At 41.0% G+C, this 18,828-nt stretch overlaps 1 protein-coding gene across 3 annotated transcripts; it reads left to right on the top strand.

The window, feature by feature from the left end:
* The first annotated feature begins 1,956 nt into the window (after positions 1-1,956).
* On the top strand, positions 1,957-18,347 carry LOC143323653 (transmembrane protein 255B). Of its 3 annotated transcripts, none has more exons than XM_076735627.1 (9): positions 1,957-2,132; positions 3,991-4,130; positions 4,632-4,694; positions 8,528-8,617; positions 10,526-10,606; positions 10,861-10,946; positions 11,026-11,185; positions 15,473-15,577; positions 17,783-18,347. In XM_076735627.1, exons 1-9 carry the CDS (start codon positions 2,069-2,071, stop codon positions 17,930-17,932), a joined length of 939 nt encoding a protein of 312 aa, XP_076591742.1. In that variant the 5' UTR covers positions 1,957-2,068; the 3' UTR covers positions 17,933-18,347. The 3 variants fall into 3 exon arrangements, with proteins under 3 accessions (XP_076591742.1, XP_076591743.1, XP_076591746.1); XM_076735628.1 differs by having other exon boundaries at positions 1,970-2,132; positions 15,476-15,577; positions 17,783-18,066; XM_076735631.1 differs by lacking the exon at positions 15,473-15,577 and having other exon boundaries at positions 1,970-2,132; positions 17,808-18,019.
* The last annotated feature ends 481 nt before the right edge of the window (positions 18,348-18,828 follow it).

Here is an 18,828-nt window from a genome sequence, read left to right on the forward strand (position 1 = left end):
AGCAGCTCCCCATCCTATACTTGTTCAATTACACTCAAGCATTTTAGATACATAATCGGTCAGCTCATCAACCACTAAAACCTTGAGTCAAGGCCATCGCTGATAGAGTAAGTAGTTTTTAGTCAGATTTGTAAATCATTGATAATCTAATATGTCTACATACATGTCATTAGTCAGCTTTGTAGCACTGTAGTATGTCAAGGCTGTCAATCAAAGAAAATACATTATATTTCATGCTTTGCATCATAAAAATGCTACATAGAAGAAAAGAAAGTCAATGTCAACAAAAGCCAGTGACCACCAGAAATCTGAAGCCATGCAACCTCTAACATGCACTGTACAACAGACAACAAAGGCAGTCATATGGTTTTAAGGTACAGGACTTATTAACTGGTCAGTGTGTAAGCCCCTAAAGGACCTTTTAGGTCCATACAGTCTTTAAAGGAGTATAGGAGCATCTCTGCTGTCTGCCTGGCATCAGTTCTGCCATCACACAGTATTTTCTCTTAAAAATTGGTAAGACTGAGCTGAGCAGATGACACTCAGCCATCAAGACATCAAGGTCACATGGGCGTCCACTGTGTCACATTATCTGTGATGCAGTGTGTGTGGATGCTTAATCCCCACTGAACTCACCACCAGAAATCTGGATCGGATCATGCACTGTATGTCAGCATGGTGCAACGAGTCAGCTTGAATGGACATTCCAGTAAAGTCGTTTGTCTTCTAAATCACACCTCACAGCAGATAACGTGCACATTTCTTTCAATAGGATACCATACAGGTGAAATAAATCCTGTGTGTGTTCATGAGCAGGAGATGCACATGGGTTATATCTTTCACAAGCATCTGCAGATGTTATTCACCAACTGTGCAAAACATTTTCTTTTCGATCAGTCAATGTGCAGCCCTCCTACAGTGACACTGCATGTCAGACCCAGGACCAGAGTGAGTGCACCAGGGCATGGTTTGCAAGATACTGTTCCTTCAGGGCTTTTTTTTTCCCAGTCTGAATACATATTTTATGTTTTATGGTTGCAGATGATTCTCACAAGGCTGCAAGATGCATACAGTGCCAGCAAGGCATCATTTGTAGAAAAGAAAGAGAGATTTGAAGAAAAGATGATAATCATATTCAACAGATTGATGCATCAATCCAGACACAAGGAAAGGAGTAATGATGTCAAAGATTTCTCCTCTTTAATGACACTTCCATGAGTTTCGAGCTTGATGTTCGCAGTGCGGGACCACATCATTACCACTTAACTGCATCACTGCACACGGTGTGAGTCAAATGTTATCAAATGGACTCAGTTGGCTCCTCTTATCACAGTATCTTAATCTATCTGCCTGCTCCATAAAAATGATTTATAGCACAATAACTTTCCCCCCGGCTTTGAGTTTCTTGTGAGTCTGTCCAGCTGGTGCTTAGCACTCGATGGCCATGCTGATTGGGGTTGGGAAGAATGAACTCTTCAAACTTCAAAACATATATGCAGGTAGCACATAAAAACAAAAAGAACAAAAAAAAACAACAACAAAACAGTTTAAACAAATTGTACAACAAATGGCAGAAAAAACATCACTTATGTGTCTAAATCATTCATTCTTATGGGATGTTTGTAGCAGTAGTATAACAATAATTACTTAGTGATTTTACAGTATATGGTTTTCGAATAGTAAGGGAAGCAAGGAAATAAGAAGAGAGATGAAACAAAGGTCACAGGTGGTTAACTTATTCACACTAGAAAAGAAATATCATCCCTCAGGACTTGAGGGACTCCGTAGATTTACACCTAACCGGTCAAATGTTTGGAATTTGAAAGAACTTGCCATCGTATATCATCTCAGTGTTTTGACAGTGGTAGACTTTCACATTTCCGACTGTGTGTGAACGTAGCAGAGGCTGGAGCATTCTGCACACAGAGCTGCACTGAAGGAGACCTGCATTCGCTCAGTACATGCCTGTGCTGCTCAGGACGCACTGACAGAAGACTTGTGAGCCTAAACTGGTCCCAGATTTAAAAAGCTGTCAGAGGGAAATCTCTGCTTATAAAGAGGATTTATCATGACTGCAAGGATCCAGGGAGCGACGGGCAAGAGCAAACCAGTGCCGAGGAGCAGAGCAACAGGTAATTCATTGAAAGTGAGATGATGATGTGGTGAGGGAGACATGGGACAGTCACAGGGGCTGCTGCGTTAAATACATGTTTTAATTAATGTATTACTCCTGAACTGAGTTTCTTTTTGGACTTACATTGGCTGGTTCATCGCTCTTTTCGCGTGCAGTTGACATTGAAACATATTTTACATATTGTACAGAACTCTTCTCAACCAGGAACAGTGAATGTCAGGGGTGTAGCTGTCCTTTCAGTGGTAGTGGTGTCATTTCAATGTGTAATTTTGCTATAGAAATGTAGAAATGTGTGCACATATTAAAGGGTTAAATTGGAGTCAACCCTGTAATATGGCTTATGTATGCCTTTCATATCAATACTGAGTAAACACTGATGATGCTGCACACTTCATTGCATCTTTTATTGCATCTGTTAGAGTATTACTACAGTATTTGCAGAATATTCCTTCACCTGCAGCATACTTAATTATTTCCCGCTGTAATCGTTGCATTTGCTGCACAACAACACTGAAAATCTGTTGAAGTTTTGGGAGTTTCAGTGTTGTTAAAGCTTTGATGTACACTTTAAAAAAACGTGATAAAACAGCTAGAAAATGAAGAAGACTGGGAGAAAATACTGCAGTTTTGACATGTTGTTTGCTTGTTTGCTTGCTTGTTCTCAGATGTATTAAAAATTGGATAATTATGTTATTGTTTGCCACTGGCTGACTGCCTCTTAAAGGCCATGTGATGAATAAATAGTCCACAACAATTTTTTATCGGACTGCTTCAGCATTCGGAGAGAATAATTCATCACATTTGAACTGAACAAGATGGAGACAGTCTGGATCCTTTTTCTTTAATCAAGTTACATTTAAATTAAATCAGTTTAAAGTAGATTTGTTTTGTTGACCTTGATGTTAAAGTTGCAGTGGGGTTCTTTAACGAATAAATGAAGCAAGTTCACACAATGCTGATGAAGCCTGTGACCGCCTGGTAAACCTTAGTATTTCACAGTTTTTAAATCTGGTGTCTGTCGGAGAGGGGTCTTTCTGCAGTACCCTGACTTCACTACAGGACACAAAACCAAAGATCATTGACTGTATATAAAGACGGACGATGTGAAAGCGCCTTAAAAGCAAACCCATCTTGATTGCCTACTGGTGGCTGGCTGTAGTAGGCCATAAACCGCCTTGAAAATCAAAGTACACACCAAAAAAAATGTTTTCCCAACGATAGATTCCATCACTTTAGGTAGCTCTTATCACGCTGAAGTGTTCATTTTTCTGATCTTCATGATTAATTATTTGATTAAGCCGAACTCATGATGAGTCAGGCGGTCACTAAATGGGGATTCAAACAACCACAACCAAGTCTGCATTCACACACTCACACACACAGTCGTACAATGGTGGCCAGGCCACCTGCTCATTACGAGCTTTAACCACTCACACAGCATCGGGAGCAAGTTAGGGTCCAGTATCTTGCCCAAGGATACTTTGACCTTTCGACTGCCGAGGCCAGGGATCGCACCACCAACCATCTGATACGTAGACGACCGCTCTGCCTCCTGAGCCACAGTCACTACTGCACAGACTCTGGCTCCATGATATCACTAGCATTAGATGACAGAAGAAGTTTTGCACAATGGCAGTAAGTGTAGATGTGCGTCCATCTTTATTTATCACCTAAAGTAGCTTTGGTGCCTAAACCTAATCGTTTTAAGAGTGTATCGTCCAGCTGGCACACTGGCAGCGATGCGTTTTACATCAACTAACAAAGGTTGGTTTGCCAGAGCTGAAGAGGGGAGCAATCACAGAACTGTGTAACATATAACACGACTAAGGGTTCCTCTCTCCTCTGTGGGTTTGCAGAGATGATGGTGAGATTGAGGAGAGCTCTGTGGCTGGTACTGGGCATGCTCAGTCTGTCCCTGCTGCTGGTGGTGCTGGGAGCCTTCATAACCACTCGAACAGAGAGCCTGAACGTGTCTGGCTACACTTCTGGAGTGATTGTAAGTTCTTTAGGTGTCCCTCGATAATTCCTGCCTATGATTTATTGAGTGAGGTGACAGATTGATATGACTTTAAAAAAAAGTGTTTGGTTTAAGGTTTGCAGCTATCAGGCAATCAACAGGAATTTTCAAAACATACAGAAACATCCTCCAGTATGTGATATCCATTAAACTGTGATCTTTTAGTGATCTGGCGCCGGCAAGATGTTTTGCTTTACTCATTGTGGTATTACAATAGTTGGAGACAGACATAATTATAGGTAAACTGTGAAACTGATGACTGACACTTCTGAGTCAGAGACCCACATGATGTCAGGCGCTTGGCTAACTTGAATGTTGTATTAATATTGTACCACCTTTGGGGCGCTTATCGTAGGTGTTCGGTGCTAATGTCGGCTTTTCCTTGGAATCAAACAAAGTATCACAACCCTTATGAAAATGGATCATATTTCTTTATCTTGGTTAACACTCATTGTGTTCAATGAATTGTGTTCTCTGCAGCTGACCCTTGGCTCATTTCTGGGACTTTTGGGACTCTGTCTGGAAGAAAACCGCAAACAGCTGGTATATTCTCCTGTTACCCCGCTATTTTTATATCTTACACAGTCACACACATAAATCCTCTGTTGTCCTTCTTCCTCATATTTCCCCTGTGCATATTCAGCCCCAACGTGTCAAAAGGGAGTGTAATTTGGCTAAGAGATAGAGCATGTTCGCACAGTGACCAGTTGTGCTGCTCTGCAACACGTAGCAGACAGCCTGTGGCCATCCACTGTGACACCAGAGACTTATAAATTGATCAGTGAGGAAGATGCAACTGCAGCTTTTATCCTAGTCTTAGATCTTACTTCACCTCTTTGTCTTCACTTTTGAAATATTTGTGAGAGAGACCAGAACGTTAGTCCTGGTTGGAAGTTAAAGGACAGACAAACAGCAGGTAAAGTCCACTAACACCTCCCCCAAACAGTGATTGTCTAATCATACCTTAGAAACTGTAACTAGTTTGGTCAGGTCTGTCAAGCTTTGGACTTCTCAACAGCTGTGAAATCACTCCCACGTAGTAAATTTAGATTTACTATTAACTGTCTGGTTAGTTATAGGACCACATAACAGTAATTTTCACCTCTATAGAATGCAGCTCAGTGCTTTGAGGGGTCGTTCACAGACAGCACTACATAACAGGCGCATTTACAGCCACAGAATCCAGACACTAAAATAAATTATCCGACAGTAAATGTAATGCACTACGTAGTAAATAAGCAGTGAGTTCAAACACAGCCCAAATGTGCTGTACACTCTTAGAAGTGAAGGTGCTAACTAGAACCACATGTGAATTTCCCTCTTCTGAATTCCCCTTGGGGATGAATAAAGTATCTATCTATCTATCTATCTATCTATCTATCTATCTATCTATCTATGGTTCTTCAGCTTGTAACCACAGGACAACCATTTGGTACCTGGTACAACCTTTCATAAGGGTTTCACCTGGAACCCTTTCAAAGAGTGCTATCTAGAACTCAACATTAAGGGTTATACCAGGAAAATATGTGAGGAAGGTTACTCTCAGAACCCCCTATGAGAGGTTCCCCCAAGAGCCCCCACTGGTCTGCCTCATCGTTTGTGCAGGCTGTATAGTTCGCTTCCTGAAATAAGATATTAGCTTCGGTTTTACCTCGATTCTGTGACGTTTTTAATCTGTCACTTCAACAGCTTCTAGCATCAGTTCATACACACATAGACAGGTGGTCACTCAATGTGTGGCCAGAGTGAAGGGGTGTGAATAAACTGGAGACACCAAAGTAATCACTATTGATATGTCATACTTGTTGAGTTGCTCTTAGAAACGCTCTCTGTTGGTGTGGGTCATTGCACCATCTGATGTTTCTTAAGATAAATCAAGTGTTTGAAGACCCTCTTGGATTAGCTGGAAAATGTATCGTCACAAAGCTGAAAACAGGCTGTTTTTCTGAGCTCATGAAAAGTTGAATTTTTAGAGATAATGGTTCTCACAGGACAGTGACACTACAAACATATGATCTCATAGAACAAGGGTGAGGGACTTTTTTTTCTATCGAGGGTGATTTAAATTTTTATAGCATCCTTCAAGGGCCACATGCCATAAGTGAACACATATATCAGACTAACCTCTGCGATGGGTGGAACTGATTCTCTTTGGAAAGGCTGGATGATGACGATGCTACTCGCAGCTGGTTTTCCAGGTTCGGGTCGGTCAGTCTTCAGCAGAACTGAGTCTTTGCAAGAGTCAACTTTGAAAAATGATCACAGTAGTTGGTCGTTACTTTGCAGCTCAATGACTTCCTGTTGTAGGTTCCACATTAAACAACGTAGGAAATATGTTGATTTCCTTGAGTTTACTTTTCATGACCTGAACCCTCTCACCAAACGCCTGCAGGAGTTTTCACACTCAGCAGCATTTTCAGATGTCATAGCAGCTTTTGTTCTTGCACAACAGAAACTATCATTTAACATTTATCATGTTTGTTGCTGTAATGACTTTTGAGATTTGGCTTTTTCTTCACTGCGATCTCGTCCCCAAAAACTAACACTGACTTTCCTTCTACTTCAACAAACAATAGTTGTTTGTCCATTTCTCTCTCATAGTGCGACACTCTGCATCTACTCTTGTTTTCTTGACAGTCGCCATGATGCAGTGATATGATATCAACCTATAACTGATACCATCTCCCACTGTCTACCTTTTGTCTATCTGTGTTTGAAATCAAGAAGCTATTGTTTCACACAAAGGAGCCAAAATATGAGAATCTAATATCTTGTAGCCCTACAGTATGGAATACAGTGAGTATTGTGTGTTGTTGCTACATGGTTTTTTTTTTAGATATCTGTCCTCTACAATGCTGCTACACTCAATCACTCCAGCAGAAATAAATGGAAAACCATTACCAGATGCTAATCTACTGTCCTTCCGTGCACATGTCTTTCTCTAAGAGACAGCTGTCCATGAGGCAACTTATCCTGGTGTTATTTCAGCCTTTCGGTAATTTGTGAAGCGTACCCCTGCCAATCATTCTGCTCAACACTCACAGGAGTGAAAACACTCACAAGAGGTAGAAGTACATTAGCAAGAAGTGACTATTGTTGCCTGACAGTATGGGAACAGGAAATAGGTCATTTGATCTGTTTAAGAAAGCACCATGTTTGTTGTTGGTGAAGTAAATGTGCACGTCTGAGCATGTTCTTTGGAAATGTGGGCTTGTTTAACTGTCCATTAGCTCTGCCTCCATGTATCAGAGATTGAGACTGAATCAGGTTTGATTTAATGTAGGGAGGAGAGATGTTAAAATCTAACAAATTATTAGGAAATCATGAAAAGCTCGAGCAGCTCTAACCACAGATTTTGTTCTGAAGGTGCAGTTCCTACGCACGTCATGCTCGAGCAGCTTTACATCATCCTCATGTGATGTGCTATCAAACGATGCTGTGACAGAAATCTGGCTTTGTGTCAAAAATGTTAACAACCGCAGATTGTCCTACTCAAGAGGGACATATAAGCACTTTTTGACAAGACTTCCACTGCTGGAGTTCTTGGGTAGAGCTGGACGTGCCTGGATATGGTATTACGTTTCGTGATAAGAAGATAATAATATTTTTCATTTTCAATTCATTCCACTGCTGACATTTTTCCAAGATATGGTAAATTGAGACGGTGATAAATGAAGAGCAGGAAGGAGGGAGATGTCAGCGGCTATAAGTTACCACATGCCAGGCTCACACGTTTATCGTGCTTTGTTCAGCCCCAAGTAGGCAGAAATAATATTATGATTTTGAAGGGTCACGGCTTAAAAACAAATGAGATCTTATTTCTGTTCTGAGACCGATATCAGGCTCTTCAGTCTAACCTGCAGCAGACTTTGTCTTCCTTCAGGGCAGAGGACAGTTAATCTGCAGTTAGTGGAAAAGTCTCATACAAATTAAAATATCGGGACAAAATTGTTCATCAAGGTCTGTATTTTCATATTGTTTTATTTATTTGCACATAAAAATACAACTGTAAGGGGGGTAGGGTAGGATATTCACATATGTCTTCACAGCACAGGTATCGAACATAAGAAATGTAAGGTTTGAAACCGTGAAAGATTTGTAAATGCTACAGAAAAAGTTCCCTGTAAAAGCTTGTTTTTTGAGCTATCAGACAAATGAACGTGTTGTGTCAGAACAGTCACTGCGGTGTTCAGAAATGTGATCGGCATGCATCTGTTGGAAAGGGGAAAAAAAACTCCACTTTTCTCAGCTATAATCTGCATTCTTGTCAAGCTGTGCGCCCTTTCCAATCAAACAATGCAGTTTTTTTTTCTGGTATTTTAAGATTTTATCTAGAAATTCTCTCATTTCCGCTTTTTCCTTTGTTCGTCCTCCAGCTGACGGCTGCGATTGTGTTCCTGAGCTTCGGGGTCATCACCTCTTTTCTGTGCCTGATCATTGATGGCGTCTGTATTGTCTTAAACATGGTGAGTTACTGTACCTGCACTTACATGTGTATACCGTAACACTAGACATGGTTGTACAGGATGATGAAACCAAACGGGAATAACAGACTGTGAAGCAATAATAAACCACTGTGGTGGCTGACTTGGATACTCCTGGAATGCCTCTTAGCCCACAGCGTGTACCAACATCACTCTGTTGGCAACATTGACACAATTTTGCCCATGAAAAGAGTTCCCACAAATTATAGCTCAGTCTTTACATTCACCAGCTTGTTGTCTGTGTATGTGTGTGTGTGTGTGTGTGTGTGTGTGTGTTTTCACAAAGTAAATTGCCAGTTGTGAATGCATCATGTGAGAAATAAAAAAACTGGACCAAGATGCACTATCAGTGTAGGAGTGATGAAGGAAGTCCAGTTGTCTTCGGCTAAATACGTCCAGACCTCCGATGACTTCAGGCTCGTTTGCTGAATGTGACTGTTGTTGCTTTAAAAGCGAGCTGCCTCCAACATTTAACAGGTTAAAAAAAGCACAGCCATATTCCTATCGCCAGCCACGACTGAGATAAAGACAGATGAAAGAAAGGAAAACATGCACAAGATGCTTCGCTTCTTCTTCATCTTTTTCATATTTGCAACCTCCAAACACTCCTTCTGAATTCAATGCCTTCAGCATGTCTTAAAACGTGGGACAGGGGCATGTTTCAACACTCTATATATCATCTTGTCACATATACGACTTAAGCTGTTCAACGGTCCGAGGTCTCTGTGGTTGTATTTTACGTTTCGTAATGCACCACACATTTTCAACTGAGGACGGGTCTGCACTGTGGGAAGGCTACAACCTGCACTCTTTTACTATGAAGCCGCTGCTGAAACCCCTGCAGAATGTGGCTCGGTGTCGTCTTCCTTGAAAAAGCGGGATGCCATTAATGGTGCCTTCACAGAGTTACCCCTGCCATGGGCACTAACACAAGCCGCACACCATCACAGATGCTGGCTTCTGATCTTTGGGCTGGTAACAATCTGGATGGTCCTTTTCCTCTCTAGCCTGAAACTTCCATGATTTTGCAAAGCAATGTAAAATGTGTGTTTTTCAGACAACAGCACACTTTTCCTCTTTGCATGGTGGAGTCTCGACATGAATTTGTCGACGCAGCCGTGAACTGTGTTTACCATGAATGTTTTTCCCTCATACGATCATGTTGGTTTTTAATGCAGTGTTGCCTGAGTGATCGAAGGTCACTGGAATTCAATATTGGTTTTTGGCCTTGCCCCAGAGATTTCTCTGGGTTCTCTGAATATTTTAATAATATTATAGATTATAGATGGTGAACTCCTGAGATTTCTTGTGATTTTGCTTTGAGAAACGTTGATCTTATGCAGTTTTTCACAAAGTGGTGAACCTCATTCCATCCTCGCTTGTGATTGACTGAGCCTTTCCAGGATGCCCCTTTCATACCCAATCATGATACTATCACCTGTTACCAATGAACCTGTTTACCTGTGGAATAATCCAAGCAGGTGTTTTTGGAGCATCCCACAAATTTCCCAGTCTTTTGTTGCTCCTGTCCCTACTTGTTTGAAACATGCTGCTGCATCAAATTCAGAATAAACACATATTTACAAAATCAATGAAGCTGATGAGGTCAAACATTAAATATACTGTCTTTGTACTGTTTTCAATGAAGGGAGGGGAACCTTATTTTTTTTCATTTAAATGAGCTGTAAACAGTATTTTGTTCAAAGTGGACTGAATAAGCTCTGGAAACTGATCACAGACAGACTCTTCATGTGTTCTTGTCACTCATCTGGATTACCTTGTGTAATGAATGTCAATTCATTTTGTTCTTTTATTTCTATTTTATCTTTGATAAATATTGATCAGTGTTGTTTTGTGGATGACATTTCTTCATGAATTAACTTTTGCCAGGACATGCGTCCACTGAAAGCGGGGAGGTGCCAGTATTACAGCAGTGGAAACAGCTACATCTATGAGAATTTCTACACATCTGTGAGTGAGAATTACAAACTGACGTCTATGAGGAAAATATTATCCTGACACTCGTTTAGCCAAACGTTCACAATCTGAGTTATGATTAAGGCAAGCTTGGTCAGGTCCAACTAAACTGAGTATCAGCTACAATTCCCATTTTCACTTTGAAAGCTTTGGCGATAGTTTTCCATCCCAGCTGCAGCTGTTGTGTTGGACTTGTCTGTGTTGTATTTGCATGTGACTACATCGTGCACTTGTGCTTCCTTTGCCAGGTGCAGTGCTGGAGTCCAAAGGAGACTTGTAACATGACAACACGAAGTGGGACGTGCTACTGCTGCGACCTGTACGACTGCGCCAAGTGAGACAGCGCACCACTATCTATATATATGTCATTCATTCGTGAATGATTGCTAATAGACAGCTGTTCTGTTCTGCAGTGGAGGCTACCTCAGCAACTACTATGAGTTTGTTGGAGTGCGAAGCTGTGAGGAAGTTTTCACCCTGTACATTTTAATCTGGATGCTCACCGGCCTGAACCTCGTGGCCTTCTTCACAGGCATCCTAACTACAGCAGTGCTGGGCAGCATCAAGGCTGCGGTAAGACACATGTTCACAGACACAGAATCTGACACATATTTACAAAGTTCAGTTTAATTTTAGATTAGACACATACTCTTAATCTGCAGAGACCCAACCAGTCCCTCATGAGCGAGCACTTGGCAACAGTGGCGAGAAAAACTTCCTTTTAACAGACAGGAACCTTGAGCAGAATGATGTCAGACCATTTCGTGTTTCTTGGCTATTTTCGCGCCAACCTCCAGAACATCGAATTATGTCAAAGCACTTTGATGGAAAAGGGGCAAAAATTTTCGTGTCCACCGGGACTATTTCACTTCCACTGTTTTGCAGATAGTTTAGCCCAGTTGAACTCTGCACAAGGCAAAGGAAGCGGGATCAAATCACAACCGGTTTTTCAGTTTTTATTAAGAGGAAATCTTTATGTAGCCAGCTGGCAGGTCAAATCAGCGGTGCTACAAAGAAGTTTGCCAGTGAAAGTTGATAACCTTAAACTCATTCTCATGTGTTTAGCATGCACAAGCTGTGCATGGATAAATGGATAAGAAAGCCATGGAGTATGAGGACGTCCAGAAAATTTTCTCCACATGGTGTCTACAATGTGGTCGAGACCCATCCAGCTAACAGTGGGTTCAGGAGAGGCCTGGAGTTCATTACAACGATTCATATGTTTATTTCATGCGTCTTGTAAAGAACATCATGAATAAGCTGTTAGTTTACATTTTCAGATTTGCAGCATACCCCTTGACAGAAACTCAACCTTACTATCCATAATAGTAAAAACAAGAGCTCAACCCTGCATATCTTAGCATGGTTAGAGATTTAGCCCAATTATAAATTACATGTTTAATAGCAGTATTTTCCATTTTACTGTGTATTTATTGTCAGCCAAGAGCTTAGTGTGGTAGTGGATAGAGAGGAAAACAGAAGCAAACTGAGTGAAATTCAAGCTGTTTCACAGAGATGCCACCTCGAGTTGGGTGGTATTTTAAAACATGCATTTTCTTTCCCTTAATGTGCGGCCTCACATTCATTGGTCGTGTCCTGGTTTGTTATCAAATTCACATCATGCACACGTGGGACTCCTGTACCAAGGAGTCATAATGTTCAGGTTCAGTTAAATAATTTATGGTGAGAACACTAAGTATTTAATCCACGATTAGGTTTTTGGTTGTAGCTGCATCTAATGTGGTGAAGAATTTGGTGCTCATTCAGCAGCATGCCAGCGTTCAGCCAGATGATCTTGAGACCACATGCTGCATGTGAGGGAAAGAAAATTTGTCTGCTTGATTTAAGGACAGGAGTTTCACATGCTGTGGTTGGATGGCTGAAAAACAGTCGCCGCCTAATCAGGAACGCTAAACTGGTAATATATTCAGATATTCATTCAAGTCCACATCTGTCCAAATGCTGTTTTGTTGCAAGAAGGCTTTGGTGTACCAGAGCAGGGGTTCGCCTGCATGATAAACTCTTCTGGATCTCTCTTGGTCTTAGCATGAGAGGAAATGGAAACACATAACATTAAAATGCCATTTGCAATATTCTGAAGGCTGTGTTGCTTTAAATTGACCCACGGTTAATATCCAGTTCAGTACAGACCTTCAATCTTAATCTTTGCAGCAAGATCAAGATAAACTGCTCTAAAACTGTTCAAAAGCTGTCTTCAAAACGTGATTGCCGTCCTCTCATTCCAGCCTGCAGAATGAGAAATGCTCATTGAGATCAGTTCATATATCCGTCAATGTCCATGCATGAGCTCGGTTTCTCCCTGCAGAACTCTCTCTCTCTCTTTCTTCCACCACCATACACTAATAGGAGGTATCAACAGGACTACATCTGGGTGCTAAGCCCCAGTCTATCAGCGAGGTTTATCAAAAGCATTCCTTCACTCCTCCTCCTGCAGCGGACAGGAGAGTAAAACCATCAAAGACATTTTTCCCCGCCAAGATCCCCCTAAAGACTACAAAACCACGAGTATCATATTCTAAATTGTATATGTTGAAATATGCTTTGCGTGCTCATAATATGACTGTGTCCTTTCCACTTTAAAGAGATGATAGAGTTCATTACAGGAGCGGTAATGATATGGTGTTTGATATGAAATGATAGCACCATGTGTGACTTTTTTGGGGAAAATTATGTTTGATAATAGGTATATCCAAATATAATAATAATACTAATAATGATAAAATGATTTGATGGTAGCGGTGCAGACAAAGGTCACTGCATCTTGTCTCCTTCTGATTCACAATTTGAGCATCAGACTCTCTGAACTGTCCTAAATCTCTCTGTTATCTTTAGATCAGTAGTTAATGTGTGTCTTCACAGGAATGTATTCAAACTTAATGTGATTCATTACTATGAGTGACCTGCAGACTCCTCTGCATTCGACTTTTTAAGATCCCAGAACTCCCTGACGTGTCAAATCTGGAGTGGAGGAGTGGCAAATCATTATCTGGAATCCTCCAGTCTGTATTTGCTGCATACCTATGAGATGATTAATTTCCATCTAAATATGTTTACATTAATTATTTTGAAGATGTTTTTTTTTTACCCCTTTCTGGCTGCAGTAGATTACACGAAAGACAGGGGAACTGACACTTTGCAAAATTTATAGGTTTGCAGCCTCTAGCTTTTTGGATTTAACCTCAAATGTGCTGCAGACAGACCACCCAAATGGAGAGCAAAACAAGGCTGAGGCCCAGAATCACCGATGGTCTTTGTGGGAAGGAATGTGTAGCACATCACTCTGATGACTTGCTGAGAGTGCCCGCCACTAACCGTGTGCAAAGTACGCCTGATAGTGCCTGCTGATTGGCCTCTGCTGCTTCATTCACTCTTCACCATCAGCTGTTTGGGTACCAGCTGACTGATATCCAGCCATATTCATGCAGGGTTCATACTGTGTTGCCACTATAACCTGACACTTTTTACTGTTACTAGTTTACTGTCATGACTCCTTCCACCACCCCAACCTCCACCTTAAGGGCTAAATATTTGCTGATTTATAGGCTCTGACAGGAGCTTCTTACGATGAGTGACCAAGCCACACATGCTTCTGCCACAGTTGGAAGAGTTTTTGGTTATTTCTCATGCATTTCTTTTTTTTGTACTTGTTCTCCTCACTGGTCAGTACTCAGTTTGAAAAAGGTGATGTTACATACTTCTGCCCACCAGTCAGGTTTTACCAACATCTGAACCAAAATGTCACAACAACAGGTAATTCCAGTTGTGGGCTTCGCTTATGTTGCACCCAAATCTGATCAAATCACACCCACACGGTCCTGATGAAACAGATTGACTGAGTCCTTGTATGCTTTTGGTTCGGTTTGTTTGTCTGACTCTCAGAAGGATTATGGAAACGCTGCTGAGCCAATTTTCATGAAATTGGGTGTAAGGGTGTAGCATGGCCCAAGGAAGAACCCATTAAATTTTGGAGTGGATGGTAGTAAGGTTCAGTGTCAACAAAGCATAGCCAGTTGTAGAAATATGATGACTTCATGTCATAATCCACGTTCCAGTTACCAGTAATCCTCTGAGTTAGCTGACACATGCAGCTGCTCAAACTTCGTCCAGAAAGCAGTCGATATGGAGCGCTCAGGGCAGTGGTTTTGTTTCATGGGAGAACTGGTATGACTATAACTTCAGCACTATTACTACAAGGCTTTTCCCTCAAACTAAGGTGTGGCCAAAATGTAATTTCTGGTTCTCACAAATGTATGTTAACTATGTGAAACATTTCCAGTTTAGAAGTTTTAGAAGATAGTTTCATAGTGGTTGTGCTAGATTTACAGTCATGGAGGAGCAGACAATTGGCCTTGGCCGAGGTCTGTGCTCTCTGGGTGCCTTTCTAGTTGCTGCTTAGATTGCTGTTGGAAGCCTCTCAAGCAGCAGAGCCTCTTCTGCCAAACCTAACTGTACTACTATTTGTTACACACAGAAAGAGACAGAACTGGTTCTGTTTTCAGTTAACCCAACTATAGGGTCACATCTAGATTTGGTCAGATTCCAGTCATAAAATAAATTGAGTGCCATGGGTCCCACTGTCCCAATGGCCCATTTGAAATGTAGTTAATGTAAACTATGTTGACTGTCCATGGCGCATACGTTACATGATTACAATGTTGTTGAGTTTTCCCAGTTTAAAACATTTCAGACCTCAGATCTAATCGTCTATATCACTCATATGTAATGTGACCGTTGCATGCGTGCAAACAAAAAAGAGCACATTGTACTTATAATGATATTGTGTGTGTGTGTGTGTGTGTGTGTGTGTGTGTGTGTGTGTTTCTCTTGGTTTTATATCAGAAGAGCAGCAACCTTTTGACCGAGCCCTCTGAGAGCACAACATCTTCCCCTACAGCTCCTCTGCTGATGGATGCCAACACACACACAGTTCACCATCTCCACCCAGTCAGTATGCAGTCCACACACACACACACACACACACACACCAGCACAATATACCATTCCAAACATAATGTATGTGCGTAGTCTAGTTCTCATTTTTAATCTCTCCCTTTTTCTGTCTCCATCTATCTCCATAACACTAACCTTTGTACAGTCACGCAAATCCCTTAAACCTCCTCGTCTCCATCCTGCCTCCATCCATTAAACATTCTTTTGTGCAAATGCTCACTGTTGATAGATGAAAACCATGCACATCCAGGAAGTATACCCCTATTACACCTATATAACAGTATAAACATCATAAGAGATACAAGATATCGAGTGGAATTTAGCCTTTAAATTACTCCTAACTTGTGCTTACAGAACCTCTCATGAAAACAAGAGGTCTCATCAGTGGTACTTTTGGCATTCAGCATTTCAGAATGGTTCCTGAAATCAAAGTAATATCTTTTCAATTTACAGCTTGATGAATATGTTTAATATTAATATAATGACAACAATTGTGTACAGTAGTTACACTGTGAGTGATGTATTTCATGCTGTATGTGTTGTTTTTGGTTGTATCAAAGGTTTAATTCATCCAGTTCTTTGGTTTATGAGCATGTGGCTGAATAAAAAAACCCCCATGTGAATAAAGTTAAAAGGTTTAGTGTGCACCGTCACTACACACAATCTCATTTCTCTGTAGTTTCTACTTGATTTTAGGCATTTTAATGCTAAATGACAGGCTTTAAGCAATTCAAATTTTAGATTTAAAGGCAGTTGGAAATATTTGCCTAAACATGAGCAGCTGGATCGGATGTGAACATGACCTACAGTGAATCTCCAACTACTTATCACATTCATTTCTAAACTTAATGTCTTACACTTTCTATTATCACACTCAAAAAAAAAAGAATGATGTTTTCCTTGTCAACTTGATTTGCATAAATTGAGATACTGATTCATCCAAATCCAAATGCAAATCACACTTGTTTGGCCCCAATTCACTTCAAAACACTGATACTCTCAGCTCTGGTTAGAGGTATCCTGTCGAGTTTTGGACCACCAGTTGTGCTGGAGGTTGCAGGACCATGGGCACGACACACGTCTGTGTCTACTGTCCCTGACCATGTCCCTCTGCTTAACAGTTCATGTGCTGTAATAGGTGCACCATTTAAGAGGAGAGGACGAAGACCACAAGCTGATGTGAGCAATGCTTCAAAACAGTTTTAATAGTTATTATCCTCAATTTTTCTCAAATGAAACCTCATTTTTGATACTATTTATGTTGTTTTTTTCTGCAATGGTCACTCTCCTGAAGCCATATTATAAATTATTTTTACGAAGCAGCCACAACAAACACAATGTGTCTGTTGGAGGTTAGCGCTGGTCATGATTGTGCAACAAAAAAGTGTCCAAAAAAGTGGTATCTGTGGAGTCGGTGCTCAAGGAAAAGCTTCAGCATGTTTGTTGGATCTTAAGGACACAGCAGGAAAAATGAGTGGAAGGAAAATCTTTTGTTTGCGTTTGTTTAAAGGAAATCTCCTCTGGGTGTGATGAATAAAGAAACTCTGAGCCCATAAAGAGAGGCTGCCCTTATGTTGTCTGCAAAACCAGTCAGAACCAGTTATCCCAAGAACACCCCAAGGTCCTCTAATCTTTCTGACTGTACAGTCTGAACCTCTTTTCATACCAAAGAGTGCATAAAGTTTGCAGTAAGGTCAGTGGGGAAAGTGAAAGGCAGCACTTGCCCTCCTTCATTACCACCACTGAGGTGCCCAGTACATTTCAGTAGTTTTCTACAACAGGTTGCCTTCAGTTCAGAAAATATCAGCATTTTTCCACAAACAGAAACAGAGGAAAAAGACTGTAGAGGTCTCCACTCCTGACCACCCACATCTGATCAAGTGAGATCAGTCTTGATCTGTTTAGCACGAGAACGCTGTACTTTCATCAAAGCAATAAACCAGTTTTTAAAATCCTCAGCAAGGCTGTTTACTGAAATTCTCATCCGGTGAAACGAATCAGCGTTAGAGTGTGAACCTTTATTCTTGATCCAAAACAGCAGTTTGAGAAAAACGTGCAAAGGGTACAATATTGGAAACTGTTCAGACATTTGTTACGTGTTATCACAAAATGTTCAGTCCACACAAAAGTCATATGACTTGAAGTCTGTGGTCAGCTTCTTGTGGTCAGCTCGGTCTTTGCTTTGTCCTGCTCATCCAGGGAGCCTCCATGTATTTCCCTCCAGCAGATGGGACCGCTGCCTCACAGAGTTTCCCCTCATTGTCGTCTCCTCGCACAGACTCCAACCCTCCTCCCTCCACCCCGCTGACCAGCCTGCTGCCTTGCAGAGTTGACGGCCCCTCCGCCTGAGGGCCACCAGCAGCCTTTCACTGGAAAATGACTAAAAAACAAAGAACAGAAGGGATAAACAGATGCATTATTAGTATTATTCTTATTATTATCGATGTTGTTGTGATAAAAGAGAGGAAGTACAACAGGTACAGCTAAAAGAAAGATATACTTTATGATTTTGTGACATGGGAAGTTTCATGGAAAGCACTTTCTACTACTATCAGTTGTATGCAAATATTATATACTGTATTTTGCTTAAAAACATAAATGTCTTATGTTGTAAAATGTTTGTAAATTACAGATGCACAGGCAGTAACTCACTGTTTCACATGAATTAACGTCAACATACATGAAATATGTATCATTCAAAATATCTGTAACACGGCCAATCTGGAAAAACTTTGATGAATAAAAGAAAAACTTGATGAACCTCAGCTGCCTTTGGTTGAATATACGTCTTTATTACAACACAAATCTGATATCACACAAACACTGTTCTAAAAAAACAACCAGAGGCCTGAAAAAGGCTATTACCAGGAGGTCAGCTGAGACTACAGGACTGAGCCTGCTATGCCTTTGCCATAGCAGGATTTATAAATTTGTGACTGGGTATTGTCCAAAACCAACGACATTTGGGGAGCAGTCTGTGTTGTGGGAGTGTTGGATAATGTAGCAGTGACCTCCTAAGCACACTCTGACACCTCCGTTCCTCACTAAAAGAGGAGAAAGAGGAATGGAAGAAGAGTAACTGTACATGTATATGTAAACATGTAAAAAGTCCTGTTAGCAGGGTTAGCACCGGCACTATTTTGGTCACATTCATCACTGCACAAAATCACTTTCCCATGTCAACAATGCAAATGGCGTTTCTGAATATCTTCACCTCGAAGGAGTTTTCTATAAGCTCCACAGGC

This window comes from Chaetodon auriga, chromosome 7, assembly GCF_051107435.1.
Source record: "Chaetodon auriga isolate fChaAug3 chromosome 7, fChaAug3.hap1, whole genome shotgun sequence".
NCBI lineage: Eukaryota > Metazoa > Chordata > Actinopteri > Chaetodontiformes > Chaetodontidae > Chaetodon > Chaetodon auriga.